The sequence below is a fragment of the Xenopus tropicalis genome, chromosome 4, assembly GCF_000004195.4.
Source record: "Xenopus tropicalis strain Nigerian chromosome 4, UCB_Xtro_10.0, whole genome shotgun sequence".
Lineage (NCBI taxonomy): Eukaryota > Metazoa > Chordata > Amphibia > Anura > Pipidae > Xenopus > Xenopus tropicalis.
Window position 1 is genome coordinate 112,674,644 of NC_030680.2, and position 18,214 is coordinate 112,692,857.

Genomic DNA, 18,214 nt, shown 5'->3' on the forward strand with positions numbered 1-18,214 from the left:
CACATGGTACTGCAGAGCTCTGTACTTAGCACATACATATGGTAGGCACCAAGAATAGAACTGCCTTGTGTCCACAGCATTTCCACCTATGCAAGCGCTGTGTAAATTACCACTAAGAGATGCAATTTTGCTCTCCTGCACTTGCATCCAGGGCATAAGTAAATGGCCCCTTAAAGGGGACCTGTCACCCACACATAAAAAGCTGTATAATAAAAGGTCTTTAAAAATGAAACATGAAACCCAAATTCTTTTATCATCCATAACTGTTATAAATGTATATAAAAATCTGAGCTGTAAATCATATATTGCCTGCCTGTGGCATAGAGGCGGGGCAGGCATTATACGATTGCCAGCTCAGATGTTTAATTACGATTACGATTACTTTTACTTTCCATTCAGCACTTCCCAGAAGATGGCAAATGTATAAGATTTTGGGGGTATGCAAAGCTTTCCCTTAATAACAGTGTTCACAAAATGGCGCCAGCCTGCTGGCTCAACTAACATGATAGAAAAGGATTTGGAATTATTTTTTAGGGTGACGGGTCCCCTTTAAGTAGAACAAAGGTCCCTAACCTTTTTTGTTACTGGTGAGCCACTTAAATATATAAGGGTTTGGGGAACCACACAAGCTTAAAGTATATCCAGGGGCTGCTACAAAAGTGCTGTAAATTGCCTTTGTGTAGTGCCACTTTGCAGGAGGTTCTGTTTGCTAGTACACATATGTCCTTATGCCTCCAAAACTTGCTTCTAAGACAGAAATTCAAAAATGGACACCTATTTTGAGGCCTTTGGGAGCAACATGTTGTTCCTGTTGTTCCAGATTACTGCTTTAGAACAAACTTTTCAAAATGGAATCTAAATTACATGATTGGCAGTGATTGAGATTTCCCATTGCTCCCAATAACTTACTGTCTGTCTAGTGATGAATATATTTCCCTTTGTCTTGAACCCACACAAACTAATATTGAGTTATTTGTTTTTGTTCATTATTCTCTGTTGTCCTCTATATGTGTATTTCATTAATGAATGTGCTTCTGAGAATCACTGAATTGTGTATAATTACTTTGCATTTGCACGTGTTTGCTAAATATTGTTTAAATCTATTTTGTATGTTTTCTTTCCTTTGTCAGTCTCGGGAAATGGCTTCCCAAGTAAGTTTGTGTTTGTTTTCATTTGTTTTGTTGTCATAAATTCTCTTTTATTGAGTTGTCTGTAGAACACAAGGCCTTTTAGTTGTTAAATGATGGTTTTTCTTTCTCTGCTATCTATTCACTAGAATAATGCCATTACATCAAGTATAGTTTTTGTTGGCTAGATCCTACACAGTGTCCCACTTTTCTTTTTTTTCTGTATATTTTTATTGTTTTATAACAGCAAAATAAACAATTTTTCATGTTAAATACTGTATATTTAGCTTGTGTTATCCTTGTGGCAGTTACAATGCTGTTGCCATAATGTTTACAGATTATGTCATTGATATGAGGGAATCTTTTTTGTTTTATCCCAACTGTGATAATTACTGTCAGTTCCAACAATAAGTTACACATATAACTCAATAAGAAAAAGAAAATAAGAGAAAAACAAATACTGTAATATTAGAGGAATATAATTTTAAATCATAATTTAAATTTGAGAACAGTTGACTACTACTCCATTTAGCAGATAAGAGGTGAGCGGGGAGAGTCCCTCCGAATCTATAATCTATCCAGGGCTGCCATACTTTAAGAAAAGCTGGGTATTTGTCTAATGTGATACATGTCAGCTTCTCGTTTATAAATATCAGTTTTGGTGATGTAAAATATCATTTATAGAAGGAGATTTCCAAGATCTTGCTAAAACGTGTCTTGCAGCTCAGAATTAGTGATGAGCGAATCTGTTCCGTTTCGCTTCACCGAAAAATTAGCGAATCTTTCAAAAGATCTGCGAAACGACGAAAATGTTGTGCAGCAAAAAAAATTGTCGCCCGCGGCTGTTATTTTGTCGCACGGCTATTATTTTGTTGCCCGCGGCTGTTATTTTGTCGCACGGCTATTATTTTGTCGCACGGCTATTCTTTTGTCGGCTGCGGCTATTATTTCATCGCGCGGCTATTCTTTTGACACCCACGACTATTCTTTTTTGACGCCGGTGACAATTTTTGGACGTGCGCCAAATTTTCCCGCGGCAAAATTTTTCATCCGTTTCGCAAAACAATCTGCCAATAGCGAAACACGGAAATTCGCTGCGAATCCATGCCTGGCAAAACAATTGGCCCATCACTACTCAGAACATTTGGTTAATTAATCTCCTTTGGATATTAGTCATACCTTGCACTGGAGCACCCATTAATGCTACATATGGATCTCTATGTAAATTATTGTTCAGGGCAGCAACTATCAAATGATATACTCGTATCCAGTATCTAGTTGCTTGTTGACAATTCCACCATATGTGAGCCATAGTCCCTTCCATATATTTTAATATATATATATATAGAACTAGAAATGTGCATGCTGGTCTCACATTTACCATATATCAGTAAGATGTTCTGATGGCAGAAGCGGTACAATTTTAGAATGAGATATATATTTATATTTTTATTGTTAGTAATCTTTGTATATATTTTCTCTGCTTGTTTGGTACAGAGTGCTACTAACATTATGGTGGGGAGATCCGGAGAGATTCTTTTGACACTTTAGAAAAACAATGTTATCATGTCTGTTGGGTGGTTAACATGGCATTTGTTCAAGAAATCATTTTCCTGCAATCTTCTGCCACAAAAGAAGATTCCAGGAAGACTGTAAATTTCCCTTTTAGCCAGAAAGCTACAATTTTACATTCAGTAGAGCTAATTTATCATGGCTGGCTCTGAGACACTATATCATACTGTGAATGTGTGATTAACCCCAGCAGTTTTGTGCATCATTTGACTTTTGCTTATTACACATGGAAGACAAAGCATTATGTTTTTTTTGAATAAATTATACAAATTATTAAGGGCCGTTGTTACCTGTGTGCCTATAGTTGCACTATTTAATTTGGTTTGAAACATTGGCATTTTTTAGGCAAATTGCCTGATTCACCATTGGTTATTGGTAAAGATTTATTATTAAATGGGAGCCATAATAATCTCTTAGAAAGCTTCATCTGGCCCACAGGCTTTATACCTGCTGTCTTTTATTTTGTTTACATGTGTCTGTATGTAAATATATCATTTGCTATGTCCCTCATATCTCATGTCATCCCAGCTTTAGGACACCATGATGTATTATCCTTGTATTGGCCAATTTACTACAATGTTGGATCACCTCTTAAACACATTTTTAAAAATTTCCCAAAACTACAAGCTTGAAACCAATGGCAATATAACTAAGGTTTCTATACAAATGCAGTATTACTTACTGTACATTGGTAATAGAAGTATGTGTAACTATCATAAAAGCTACAGCTACAGCCACCCTGGTTACTTTTACCTTCTGCTCAAATATTGGTCAAATTATTAAGGTGCAATTTTGCAGGGGTCTTTTTCTGTACAGATGCCTTGTTATTGGTTTTTTGTTTGTTTGTTTATTCATTTATTTTATGGTTTTCAACACTGTCTTATTTTACTGCCCAGCAGTATCCGGTACCTATATATTTACATGTAGTACATTAAGAAAATAGCATAATACTTTGCTCTCTGTATTAATGAGCTCTTAGCACAAGGGGAAGTGGAAATGCAATCCAGACTTAGTACTCAGTGGAGTCCAAACTTGCTACAATAACAAAAATGCTGTTACTGTCCATTGAGTCCATGCCTGCTGTCCACTATGATGTGGGCAAACTAGGGTACAATAGGAAAAATATTTACACCAGCACACCCTTACCTCCTCCAGAGAATTATTACTTGGTGCACAGCCTAGAGAGTCGGCACTCTCCACTCAGTCCGGTCAAAATATGCATTTTGAATAAACACGCAAGGGCTAAGCCCTGCTTGCACTTTACTTGTTGTGCTGGCTGAAATATTTTGACCAAACTAGGGTACAGCCATAACAGTTTTTTGTTCAAGTTGTATTCATGAGTTTTCAAGGAACTGAAAACTATTATTCATAAGGAATAGAACTTCAGAAACTACTATGAGCAGCTCTACAAGGAGACTGTAAAATATTATTGATAATTTCTGACAACACAGAACATAGGAAATGTGATGCATAAGTTACATAAAGAGTGTTGTATTATATGGCAACATATGACTTTAAACATAATGTAGTTCTTTTCCTCTGCTGCTTGCATAAAGTCCCAGATTTCAATAAGTGTAGAAGAATGGGAAGACACAAAGGAGATGAAGGATCAAACTGCAAACAAGAACAACCATCGAAATTCTACATCAAGTGACCAGTCAGACCACCCCTTATTGAGACGGAAGAGCATGCAGTGGGCAAGAAGACTGAGCAGAAAAGTGCCCAGGCATTCCAACAAAACAGCCGAAAGAATTAGTCAACAAAGGATGACACTATGTCGAAGATCTGAGAGACAGGAACTAGCTGAATTGGTCAAGAATAGAATGAAGCACTTGGGTCTATCTACAACAGGTTATGGTATGTGAGTACTTAATATACATGTTCATTTAATGATTCATAACATAATAAAAGAGAATGATAATAAATATTAAATATATATGCATACAACTTTTCATTGGACTTGCAGTGCCCTATTTATATACCACTAAAATGTAATGAATTTCTTTTAAAAAATTATGTCTATTTATTGAACATTTATAGAATGTTTTAGCATCGGTAGAATATAAAAATACATATTAAAATAAAAGCTTTATGAATATAGTATGTTAATGACATGTTACGATCCAATTCAGCAGGTTGATACAGTTAATTTTAAACAAATTCATCATCCCCTAGGAAACAATCAATGCCAGCTTTGTATTACAACTTTTATATTGTAAATAAACTGGAATTGTCCTACATGGTCAAAATAGAAATTTATAGAAGCTCCAAATTTTCCTACTAAAAAAACAATACTACAAGCCAAAACAATAACAAATAATAATTTAAGAATAAAAAAAATGATCTGACGTTGACATCTTATAGATTAACCCTAGGGCAATCTCTATTTTCATCCATTGATAAATATGCACTTAAAAGTCTTATACAAGTCAACTGAGACCTGAGAAATTTTCCTCTAGCAAAGTGTGGTAACCTTTAATCTAACTCTTTGATAAATATGCCCCATTGTTGAAATATTCATCTCCCCTCTGGCCTAGACTCCAGTGCCCACAATACCTTCAGCACGTCCATGATTCTTCTTCCTTACATCACAGAATATAAAAGACATTGTTGGAATAGAAGTCTTGGCTGAAGAAAAACTGACTATTGAAACATTTTAAAGGAGACATATTGGATAAATGGGAAAAACCCTAATTTTGTAGGCAATTATGAATAATTTGCGGTGCTGGTTTCCCTTTGGGCTAAACATTAATCCTATCTGTAACAATGGCCCTTTATTGGAGCTCCCTATAGATCCTATCACTTTTTGTGGAATTTCTCAATAAATCAGTCAGAAACACAACTTTTTAAAGCACAATCCTTCTATATCTAGAGGAGTATAATTCACTGGTACATTCATAATTTTTATAGGATATGTCTCCTTTAATGTTGTCAGAACCACCAGTGCAAGACATGACAATAACAGAAACTGCTCTAAATAACAATTACATTAACAAATAAATTTAAAGGAACAGTTCCGTGTAAAAATGAAACTGGGAAAATAGACAGACTGTGCAAAATAAAAAATATTTTCAATATAGTTAGTTAGGCAAATATGTAATCTATAAAGACTGGAGTGAGCAGATGTCTAACATAATAGCCAGAACTCTACTTTCTGCTTTCAGCTCTCTCAGCTGTTAGCAGTCAGTAACCAATCAGTGCCTTGAGGGAGGGGCCATATGGGACATAACTGTCCAGTTAGTTTGCATTTGAATCTGACCTGGGTGCTCACAAGCTAACAGTTATGTCCCATGTGCCCCCCCCCCTAAAGTCACTGACTAACTAACAGGTTAGAGAGCTGAAAACAGGAAGTAAAGTTCTGGCTATTATGTTAGACATCTGGCCACTCCAGCCTTTATAGGTTACATACTTGCCTAACTAACTATATTAAAATATTTTTTTATTTTGCACAGTCTGTCTATTTTACCCAGTTTCATTTTTACACTGAACTGTTCCTTTAAAATAATTAAAACATTTTAATCATTGCAACTGATTAATCCCTAACAGAAGGGATCCTCTAGGGAAATGCCCCCATCACTATGCTAATAGTTGAAATAAAGATACAAATAAAAGAATGAACAAGTACCCAGAAAAACTTTTAATGGAGAGAAGTAAATAAAATGCATAATTTTAGCACATAAAATTGACCGTCTCATGAATGAAACCAAAATATAAAACTAAGTTTATTTTATTGGCATAGCTATTTATCAACGTTGCTCATATGTTAGCCTAGAGATCAATATTTTTGATGTTTGCTGCAATGTAAAATATTAGCAAGACACATCTGCAGCGTAATCCATTTCTATTCATGAAGTACCAATGGAGAAATATGTAATATATTCTACGAGCTGTTTCTTTTGTAGCTGTCTGTTATCGCTCCGGGACACCGAATTCCTCCCGTGAGCTTTAAAAGAAGATTGAATGTGTTACTTGTTAGAATTCATCACAGTGATGGACCGAGACACATCGCCCCTTGGTTTACAAAAACAAAAAAGCAATTCCCTTGGATTCCATCTTTGTTTTCACTTGTCTGCTAAATCTGCTGCTAGTTCAACTCATGGAGGATCTTTATAGCTAAAAATGATTTGATCAAATCTGCACTATTTAAATGTGGTTTATGCGGATACGGTATGTCACTTATGTGGCTCAAAGTATAGTGCATGTATTCATTACAGGACTGCAGATGTCATTAGTAGTTATGTGCAAATCTGTACTGTTTCGCTTCGCCGTAAAATTTGTGAAACAATAGAAAAATTTGTGAAACGGCAAAAAATGAGCAAAACTTGTTCGACGCCCACAACTTTTTTGACCTGACCGCGGCTATTTTGATGTGACTGCATCCACGTTGACACAGCTGTGCCTATTTTGACACGTCCGTGATTTTTTTTCCGCACAAAAAATTTTTTCCACGGCTAATATTCGTGGAACAATTCGCCGATGGCGAAATTTGGAAATTCACTGCGTATCTATGTCTGTCGAAAGAATTCGCTCATCACCAGTCGTTAGCTATTTTCACTGGTACCTTCAATTAAGTTTTTTTTTGGCACAAGCATTTTCAAGGCCATATAGGTCAGCACATAGTATGGGAAACCTGTTATCCAGAAAGATCCGAATCACAGGAACGCCATCTCCCATAGACTTAATTTTAATCAAATAATACAAGATTTTAAAACATTTCCTTTTTCTCTGTAATAATAAAACAGTACGTTGTACTTGATCCCAACTTAGCTGCGTAAGTCTATATTGGTGGAAAAACAGTCCTGTTGGGTTTATTTAATATTAACATATCTTAGTGGCATTAAAGTATAGAGGTCCAAATTACAGAAAGATCCTGTATCCAGAAAACCCCAGGTCCCAAGAATTCTGGATAATAGATCCCATACCTGCACAATTACTTTCATAACACCTGAGGATTCATGGGAAGCTAAGAGGTTAAAAAATGCAGAATTTTAAATTTTTAGTTTTAAAAAGATGACAGTTAGTAATTTTGTAATTATCATTTATTTATATAGTGTCATCATGTTATGCAACACTTTACAATAATTTATAGTGATCAGGGGTCTTAAAATAATTTTGCAAACATGGGTTAAAGTATTAGTATAGGAGGTCCCTGCTTAAAACTGCTTACAATCCAAAGGGTGACTTTTATGGTTTCTCAGACTATGAAAAGAGCCCGACTAATGCTCTTTACTCTTTGAAATATAGGCTGTTAAAACTCAGATGTGTTTTTATCCTGAGGTATAAGGTATGCTAAGGTAGTATTTATCTGGTTAAAAATATAGGCACACTCATGGCAGTAATACACAGAAAAGAAAATCTTACTCCTTCCTAGCCATGGATCTTAAAGGGCTCACAGGATGTACTTCAAATCGACAAAGTCTTTATTTTTCATAATAAAAGATTCACATCGGTTTAATGCAGTAATAAGGTACTGACGCGTTTCATGCACTCACTTTTGGCACTTCTTCAGAGCTCCAATGTGAATCATTCATTATTCTGTTTATGTAACGGGTTCTATTCTATTCTTATATGTAACAGATTGACATTGGTTTAGTGCAATATTAAAAAGCTGCTGACGCATTTTGTGCCCTCACAGGGCTCTGCTTTGAACAAGTGCCAAAAGTGAGGGCAAGAAATGCATCAGCAACTTTTAATTATTGCACTAAACCAATGTTAATTTGCTTGTTTAAATAATAAAGACTCTTCCAATATAAAGTACATCTTGTGAGACCTTTAAGATGGTTACGCATGATAAGGAAGGAATAGGATTTTGCATGTATTACTGACGTCATTGCCAAGAGGGAACGACTCTGTTGGCTCTGAAGCGGAAGGCATCACACGGCACCAAACATATTTGTATTTTTAAACATTCACGGCAGCAAGTGCTGCTTCTTATTCATAGAGCCTGACATTACATTTTAAATGCTTTTACTATTTTTGACTAATATTTTCAGCATTCTGTGGACACACTGCACTTTTTAATTAATTATTTTACAAGTAGAGAGAGACCCTCGCACCCTCGCTATCTGCCTGCTATGTATTTCTTTGTTAAGGCACGGTTTATGGGCTGTGGAACAAATGGAAATGAAAAGGCCCACTTAAATCAATGAATGAATATTAGGCTTCATTAATATACAGTAAAGGCAATTACACTAAGCGAGGACACAATCTGAAAGTTTTATAGAAGCAGTTGGCGCCTCTGAATGAAGTTTTTGCAGATTGAGGTGTTTTTATTTAGACCATTTTCTGCACCAGAGAAAGCTTATTGCTCTGTTCTATTTGGAAATATGTATATTAACAATTACCAGATGTTTGTAGTGTTACCCAGTGGAATAGTTTAGAACCAGTAAATGCAGTATTCTGCCATTCAGTACCTTTCTCCATACTCAAACATACATTGTTTCAAGTAATGTTAAGTTTTTAGATTGTTTGGAGCTTAAGAAAAATTTGCATTCCAAAAGCATTCATGTAGAGACAATTTGCAATAAAGTAAAACATCTCTGCACTGGAATTAATGATCAAGCATAATAATGTATCAGCAATTATAGGAGAGCAAAAAAACAAAAATATTCACTACAAACCATGAACACAGAGTTTCCAACTTTTAGCCGACTCTAAATACTCTGCACATATAAAACCACTAATAAATGAGCAAAGGTCACTTTTTTTTAAAGGGGCAGTGTACCTCATTTTTCCATCTTCTTTCAACGTTCAATGAATAGGGCTTGTGCTTAACAACCTTTTTGCCTGTTTGATTTGTAGCTACTTCATGTTTGGTAGATAAGCAGACTACTACTTTTCTGTGCACTGGTAATCTACAAGGCCGGACTGGGCCAACCCAAGCTGCTCCCCTGCCTGGGCCACCACAGCTCCCCTGCCTGGGCCACACCCTTGCCCCCTGTTTCCCCACTTCACTGCCCAAGCCCATTCCCCAGGAGGAAAAAGGGATGCGGCATGGAGGGGGGTGGGAGCAGACATCGAGAAGTCCAACCCAGGTGATCTACCTCGCCGCAACCAATAAAACAATAGTCAAAAAGGATGTTCAGCACAAGTCCTAATCAAAGCTTTTAGTTTTCATGTTTTTATTAACAGTTACAACAGAGCCCCACTACTAAACAAAGTCACAAACACATTATATATTATAAGCTATATTATTAGCAGGGAGCCATTTTATTATCTTTTATTAATCAAGGCATAGTAGCAGTTACATTTTATTCAATAACTTTTTAAAGAATCTACTATATATACTTACAACATATACACGTACATCTCATCGTATGGCAAGTCATGCTAACTTGCAGCCACAAAGTAAATGGGATTGAGAATAATTCTGCACTCTGTTTTGTCCTCCAGATGAAATGAATGATCAGCAGAACACCCTGTCCTACATCCTCATCAATCCGTCCCCAGACACCAGACTGGAACTGAGCGATGTTGTGTAAGTTGATGGAGTAAAGCACAGGTCATATCCACACTGTTTTTCATCTTTCATGCAACAGTTCATTTCAACTCTTTTCACTGGTTCTGTGCTATTATTTTTTAACCCCAAATGCTTTGTTTCCAATGGCAAACCTTGTATTTATTTACATTAAATGAATATTTCTAATCCGTTCCAACAATGAAACAGACTGGTGGAAACTTTTATTTCAGCCCACAAAATAAAGTTGAGCACCAACTACATTTGGAAAGCTTTACTATTCGCCATAAGCATATTTACTTATGAGAAAATGTAAACATATTGGAGTTTGGTGACTGCAAGAGATGGAGCACTTGTGCAGGCTAATGTCATCAGTTACTGTGTCTGCAAATGTAAGATAAACAAATGCTGAAGAATACTTAAACTGTTCATTAGTGCCTCCCTCTGTATGAGGGGCCTTAATAACTCCATAATAACTATTTATACTGTATCTATAATAATATCAATTAAAAATTGTCCATGAATTGCAGAAAAAATCATCCATACATTTACACAGGCAAAGTATGTTCTGAATACCCAAGTCATTTAAAAATTAAGCTTCATGTCTGAAGATTAAAAATGAAATATGTTTAAACAGGCATGGTGCTTGGATGGTGCTGTCAACATTTACATTTTTTTTACTGACTTTGGCCCGTTACTTTTGTACAGGTATGGGACCTATTATCCAGAATTCTTAGAGCCTGGGTTTTTCGGATAAGGGTAAAAACTAAGTAAGCTTTATCAGAAAGGTCTATGTAAATACAGCCATAAGCATTCACAGAAATGTTGCACTGAGTCCTCAATCAAAAGAAATACAGTATTTCGTGTCTCCTTTTTTGGGAGACTGCCTGCTCTCAGAAAAATCCTTCAGTTTGCTCCTCTCTCCCCCTCCCTTCTCTTGCTCCTCCTCCCATCAGTATTTGCTCCCCCTCCCAACTGTGCTGTGTAATCCTAGCTACCAGCAGCTAGAGCTGCAGCACAGAAGCTAGTAAGACCAAGCTAAAATGGCAGCTGCTATCTTAAATAAACAGAGGGAGCTTCTAGGGCTCTTTAGTCAGGCATGGTAAAGCTTTCTGCAGAATAAATATAGTGTTCTAGATGGCACTAAGGGGCTGATTTACTAAGACACGAATTCGAATGGGAAAAATTCTGATTGGAAAACGAACATTTTGCGACTTTTTCGTATTTTTTGCGATTTTTTTCCTCGCCCTTACAACTTTTTCATAAATTGTTGCGACTTTTTCGTAGCCGTTACGACTTGCGGGAATTGTCGCAACTTTTTTTATGCTCGTATCTTGTCGCTACTTTTTCGTATTGAGCGCTCGTAAACTGCGGGCAAAACTTTCAGACTTATCCTGATTTTGGAAGCCTCCCATAGGACTCAATGGCACTCTGCAGCTCCAACCTGGCCCAAGGAAAGCCTCCCATAGGACTCAATAACACTCTGCAGCTCCAACCCGGCCCAAGGAAAGTCTCCCATAGGGCTCAATGGCACTCTGCAGCTCCAACCTGGCCCAAGGAAAGCCTCCCATAGGGCTCAATGGCACTCTGCAGCTCCAACCCGGCCCAAGGAAAGTCTCCCATAGGGCTCAATGGCACTCTGCAGTTCCAACCTGGCCCAAGGAAAGCCTCCCATAGGGCTCAATGGCACTCTGCAGCTCCAACCTGGCCCAAGGAAAGTCTCCCATAGGGCTCAATAACACTCTGCAGCTCCAACCTGGCCCAAGGAAAGCCTCCCATAGGGCTCAATGGCACTCTGCAGCTCCTACCTGGCCCAAGGAAAGTCTCCCATAGGGCTCAATGGCACTCTGCAGCTCCAACCCGGCCCAAGGAAAGCCTCCCATAGGACTCAATAACACTCTGCAGCTCCAACCTGGCCCAAGGAAAGCCTCCCATAGGGCTCAATGGCACTCTGCAGCTCCTACCTGGCCCAAGGAAAGTCTCCCATAGGGCTCAATGGCACTCTGCAGCTCCAACCTGGCCCAAGGAAAGTCTCCCATAGGGCTCAATGGCACTCTGCAGCTCCAACCCGGCCCAAGGAAAGCCTCCCATAGGGCTCAATGGCACTCTGCAGCTCCAACCTGGCCCAAGGAAAGTCTCCCATAGGGCTCAATGGCACTCTGCAGCTCCAACCCGGCCCAAGGAAAGTCTCCCATAGGGCTCAATGGCACTCTGCAGCTCCAACCCGGCCCAAGGAAAGTCTCCCATAGGGCTCAATGGTACTCTGCAGCTCCAACCCGGCCCAAGGAAAGTCTCCCATAGGAATCAATGGCACTCTGCAGCTCCTGCCTGGCCCAAGGAAAGTCACGATACCGAAGCTTGAATGAATCCGAAACTTTCGTACTCAGCGCGATGGCTACGAAAAAGTCGCGACAATTCGCGCAAGTCGTAACGCTACGAAAACGTTGCGACATTTTGCGAAAGAGACGTAACGGCTACGAAAAAGTCACGACAATTTCTGAAAAAAATCGATCATTACCGATCATTACGAAAAAAACGCATTCGGACGCTTTTCGGATGTTCGGGGATTAGTAAATGTGCCCCTAAGGATTGTTTTTCCTCCAGTAAGGATTAATTATATCTTAGTTGGGGTCAAGTACAAGGTTTTAAAATGAATTTAAAAAATTCAAATAATTTGATTAAAATGGAGTCTATTGGAGATGGCAGTCCCTAAATTTGGAGCTTTCTGGAGAATGGGTTTCTGGATAATGGATCCTATATACCTGTATTTTTCTTGGGCATCTTTCTTGGTTTTCTGGTTATACATACATGTTTTATTTTATAGATTATCTATTTTTTTACATTATTATGTGAATTATGTATTACATAAATTATGTTTTTTTGTTCTACAATATGATATACACCTTTCGTACAGACTTCCTGTTTCCTGGATAAGTTTTTAAACAAATATTTCCTACTTCTAAATTATGCTAATATGTTCCCAGTGTAAAGGCACTCAATACGAAAAAGTCGCGACAAGATACGAGCGTATCGTAATGGCTACAAAAAAACTCGCATTTTTTCATGCAAATCGTATTGGTAATTTCCGAAAAGTCGTAAAGGCGCCGAAAAAATAAAAAAAAATACGAAAAAGTCGCAAAATGTTCGTTTTCCAATCGGAATTTTTCCAATTCGGATTCGGATTCGTGGGTTAGTAAATGTGCCCCTTAGTATGACATAAACAGCGATATTCTGAAACAACCTGCAATTGTGTAACATTTTTAATTTAGTTACCTTTAGCAGCCCTCCAGTTTGGGATTTCAGAATCTGGTTGCTTAGGTCTTGTTTACCTTTGCAACCAAGCAGTGATTTGAATTAGAGACTGGAATATGTATAGCAGAGGGACTGAACTGAAAGATAAGTAATAAAAAGTAACAATAATAAAATTGTAAGCTCACAGAGCAATGCTTTTTTTGTTGCTGGCTTCAGTGACCCCCCTATTTGAAAGATGGAAAGAGCAAGGTACCCTGCAAAAAAATCCATAGGAATGAATAGAATGTGGGTGAATTTTTCTGTAGTGAGCGCTAATTTTACATTTTGATAAGTCTGGCCCCAAAAGTAACATTCACTATGAAAGGTGAATATCTCAGTTGTGCCTGTAATAAAAGGGCATGCACAAAGTTACACTGGAATTATTCCAACAGGTTATAAAACATGTTATTCCACATAGGCTTAGTGAAGTCCATTAACAATGATGGAAACAAACCTTCGTGTAGCAAAGTTGCGCAGAAACCACCATAAGTAATACAAATGGGTAAGCTATGCGGGATTAATATGACATATAACTAACTGTATGATACAGTCTATGACTAACTGCCAGTTTCTGTGCCACTATACTTCATTTATGTGACTTCCTATGCAAATTTTTACTTACTCCTGCACTAAAATATGATTGAATAAATATCCTGCTTTTTGGTTAAAGACACTTTAAAAAGCAGCACAGGAAATTGTAATGTATCACTGCTCTTAACACTGCATTTATCAATATGCCCCTACGTGTTCTCATACTGTTTCATCAAATAAATGGAAGACACATCCCGCTCCGTTGTAAACACATTCTTTATTTTGTAAGTGCTAAGTTTAAAAGCTTTGCAAATGGAGATTAACCTGCCTGCGTTTTAATGTAAATGGTAGCAAGGTCATCACTTAGTGCTAATTCAGTGTGGGCAGACAGCAGTTTGCTGAATGGTAAAGAATAGCTCAGGAGTTTGTCAGCAAACCAAGTGTTTAAAAACTACTCTGAAGCACAGTTTCTCTAGCAACTATAATAAAAGCACTTATTTGGCATGACTGAACCTCTCTTTTTTATCTGAATGTTTAGCCTGCCTCGGTTAGATCATTAAGTTGAAATAATAATAATGCTTTATGGCACAAAGCATGTTAAACTGCAAGTTCCAAGAGGAAAACAAATACTAGGAAATATTGATTTTACAATATGACCAAGGGATGTATTGCAGAAGGCCAATTGCTTACCTTACATAAGCCATAGAGATATGTGGCTCCAACCTGAAGGACACAGCATCATTTATTGATAATTGTCACTGGACATTCTAACATTATGGAGAAAACATACAGTAGTCAAGGGAATATGTACATAGAGTTGCCTTACTGATGTTATTATCTCGCAATGCTAAAGTTAAGTGGTGCTTATTATCCAGCCCATTACCTATGAGCAAACCAGATCATGACTATATGGTTAAACAAGCGTTACCCAAACCCTTCAGAGGAAATAAGCACATCAGGATACTTCTCCCCATCACTTCTGGTGTTGGAATATGGCAGAAAAAAAGACATTTGTCTTGGAATTTAACATCACACACGCTTCTTGAGGGTGAAACATAGAGAAAGGTACAAAGCATATAATATATTGTCCAACAATCATTATATATAATAGGGATGGCAGCCCTCAAGCTATTATTTTAAATTCTAGCATCCTACAGATGGACTGTATATTTATAGCTTACTGGTAGCTTACTGTCCAACCACTACTAAACCAAATACCACAAGCTGATCCACCTTGCCAGCAGTGTTCCTTGTCATTAGCTACTTAACCCAGTGTCTTCCTGGCCACATGAATTTATATTTAGTAAATCGGTATAAAAACAAATTATATACAAGTTACATCTCTCTAGAATCACACATGGAATAAGGGATATATGTCTAGCAATGCATCACCCAACCTGGCCTACATTCACTTCATAGGAAATTCAACTAATTTTATCTGCTTTATAACACGTGATTTATTATGCAACCTATTTAGCTTCCCTATGAGAAATATTTACTGCAAATATAACTTATTCATTGGACTGAAAAAGCCAAGGTGGCTCATCAATACAATACAGAACAAGATTGCAATTTTAGCAAAATATGAAAGATATTTTACATGTGCCCATATGTCTATTTCCATTTATTCAGGGGAATGTCTAGAAATCTGTTTAAAACACAGCAGAGCAAATTAATTTTCTCTGATTCTCTTTATACAACTCACTACAGTGTAAAGGTGGTGTATTTAATATGCTAAGAAGCCACAAGACAATAATAATGAAGAAAGAATTTCAAGTCAGTGGTGTAAATAGTCTTACCCAAGTCCCTTGTGTCCCCTGCTCTCGGGTAGGAGAGAAACTGGGGAAGGGGGGTTTATTTGCAACTATAGAACAAGCAGACCCCTGGTCTTCTTCCTCTAAAGTTACAGCAGTGGTTTAAGTCTACATAAATTGGTGAAACATATATATATTTATAAAGATTTTGTAGATTTCAACACATGGATCACTTTCTTTCCATATACTTCATCTCCATTGAAGTGTAGGCTCAGCTTTACATTTAGGGAAGAGGAAATAGTAATATTGATAAAACTATAGCTTTATAACCAAATTTTACCTTTTTTTGGTTTATAATGAAATTGGTTTATATATATATATATATATGCTCATTACTGTGTAATATAAACACATAACTTCAGGCTATATACCCAACTATACATAACTTCAGCCCATATACCCAACTACTGCAATACAGAGTCTCCTGCAATTTGAGGTATATTTATGTTTAATTAATCATCCTTATTCCTAAAAGCTTCTTATGCTAGTGAATGTTTAAGAATCCCTTAAATTTTATACTATTTACAAGTAAACATGATATTTTTTTTTCTAGTTACCTTATCAGACCAGATCCACTGTCATACGTTCCAGCCAATGCACCCAGCCGAAAAAGCAGTTTCTGCAACACAACTGGACCAGACTCGAGGGATGAAACGCTACTTTGATAAATTAGTGCATCAGCTGAACAGAGAACTGATCTGTGACTGTTAAATTGCTAGTAGCCATCAGAAACCAGTAGGCTGTTGCTATATGGCATGAACCAACATCTGTCCTCCATTGTGCAGGCTAAACTAGAAAAAAAACAGTGATCTCATGTACTGTACAAAAGCAACTTCATCAGTGTTATTCTTAATCCCTTTACTGCCAGAATGGTTTATTCCGGATGCTAAAATGGCCTGAGATTTCAGACTTGATTTTAGGACATTTTTATAAAAGCAGCATGGTTTTGTACAGAACAAATTGCTTTAGCATCTTCTTGCTTTATACTGTAATATCATTTTGTATTTTGATAATCACAAAAATGAATGAATGAAATGCCTGAGAAGGTGTGATGTGTAGTAGTGTCTCTGTTGCCAAATAACATAAATAAGATGCTTTTAACCTATATTTCATTTATTTACATTTGATGTGATTTCTCGGTGACAAAGTTGGATGCATTGAGCAGCATCGTTATACTATATAAGTGCATGTAAAGGAAACGCTTTATTTTGTTCACTGTTAGGATTCAATCTGCACAAAATAATACAATCATTGAATAATACTGTAACAAACAGGAAAGAAAGTCATGTTGAATTTGCAGTGGATATGAGAGCATTTTGTTTGGTGATGTATTTCTAACTTTTCTTAGTGTTACATTAAGATGTGTTGGAATTTTCCAACATAAATTGACATGCACTGGGAATAGATTATACGAGGGGCTGGTGTAAGGGATCTTGCAATGCTCCTGTGCTAGTAATTGTTATACAATAGTTGTATTTTCATATTTAAAACTGCTGATATCAAATTTTTGGAGTTAGCATTAAATTTTACTTGACTTGTTCTATCCTTTTCTCTCCCTGTACATAGAGCTTTATTACATAAAGTACATTGCACTCTATAAAACTATAAAATAAAAAGTTGTTGGATAAAGTTTTTCAACAACAAATGACTCACCAAATACCTTAGTGGCACGTTTTCCCCCTTTAAATGCCTTTATTAGATTTCTTCATAAAAGCCAAAGTAAAAGGTACCTGTGCTAAAGTCCTGTCGGTTATTGAGTTTTGTGACAGATTTTATTTAGGATTATTTCTTACAATTAATTCAGTACAGACTAACCATTTTCCAAATATTTTTCAAGTCACAGCATTATTGTATAGTTGATATCAACAGTTGTTCTTAGTGTAACCCTGACTTATAGGAGCAAAGATTAAATGCCTGCAACCCATGGCCACTGGTAATGTCTCTATAACATGGAAGATCTGTGAATCTCTAACTCCTTACCGTGCAGATGCTGTTGTACATAAACCTTGGCTTTCAATTTATACCTATCGCATAACAATGTAGCTAGAATATTAAAATGAAATCTGTGCATGTGTCCCTGCCTCTACTGGAGTTACCATTTCAAGTAAAACAAAACAAGAAACATAATTTTGTTTGTAGGAGGGACAGGAAGTTGCTACCATACAAATGACCATACACTGCACACTTGTATTGTTTTATGAGATGAACCCACACGAGCATCATGCATTCATCAACTTCCCAGAACACCAGGCATGCATACATATGATCATGTTTAGGCATATAGGTTACAACTCCAATATTCAATAGGGTTTCCCTTATGTAAGACCTTACTTTCTGTCAGGTTGACATGCCTCTCCTGCTCCACCAGCCTTGGGATCACTATCTGATACTCACCAATAGTGTCCCTTTGATCTTCCCAAACA

At 37.1% G+C, this 18,214-nt stretch overlaps 1 protein-coding gene across 4 annotated transcripts in view; it reads left to right on the top strand.

Annotated features, from left to right (window-relative positions):
- kcnt2 (potassium channel, sodium activated subfamily T, member 2) overlaps positions 1-16,836 on the top strand; it is a 196,843-nt gene extending 180,007 nt beyond the window's left edge. For 3 of the 4 annotated variants that reach the window (XM_031901050.1, XM_031901051.1, XM_031901049.1), the window contains 3 exons: positions 4,256-4,556; positions 10,092-10,176; positions 16,345-16,836. In XM_031901050.1, coding sequence (XP_031756910.1) covers positions 4,256-4,556; positions 10,092-10,176; positions 16,345-16,456 — 498 coding nt within the window. In that variant the 3' untranslated portion in view covers positions 16,457-16,836. Of the gene's footprint in view, positions 1-1,130; positions 1,152-4,255; positions 4,557-10,091; positions 10,177-16,344 lie in introns of all 4 variants that reach the window. The other variant, XM_031901048.1, reaches the window with a different exon arrangement.
- The last annotated feature ends 1,378 nt before the right edge of the window (positions 16,837-18,214 follow it).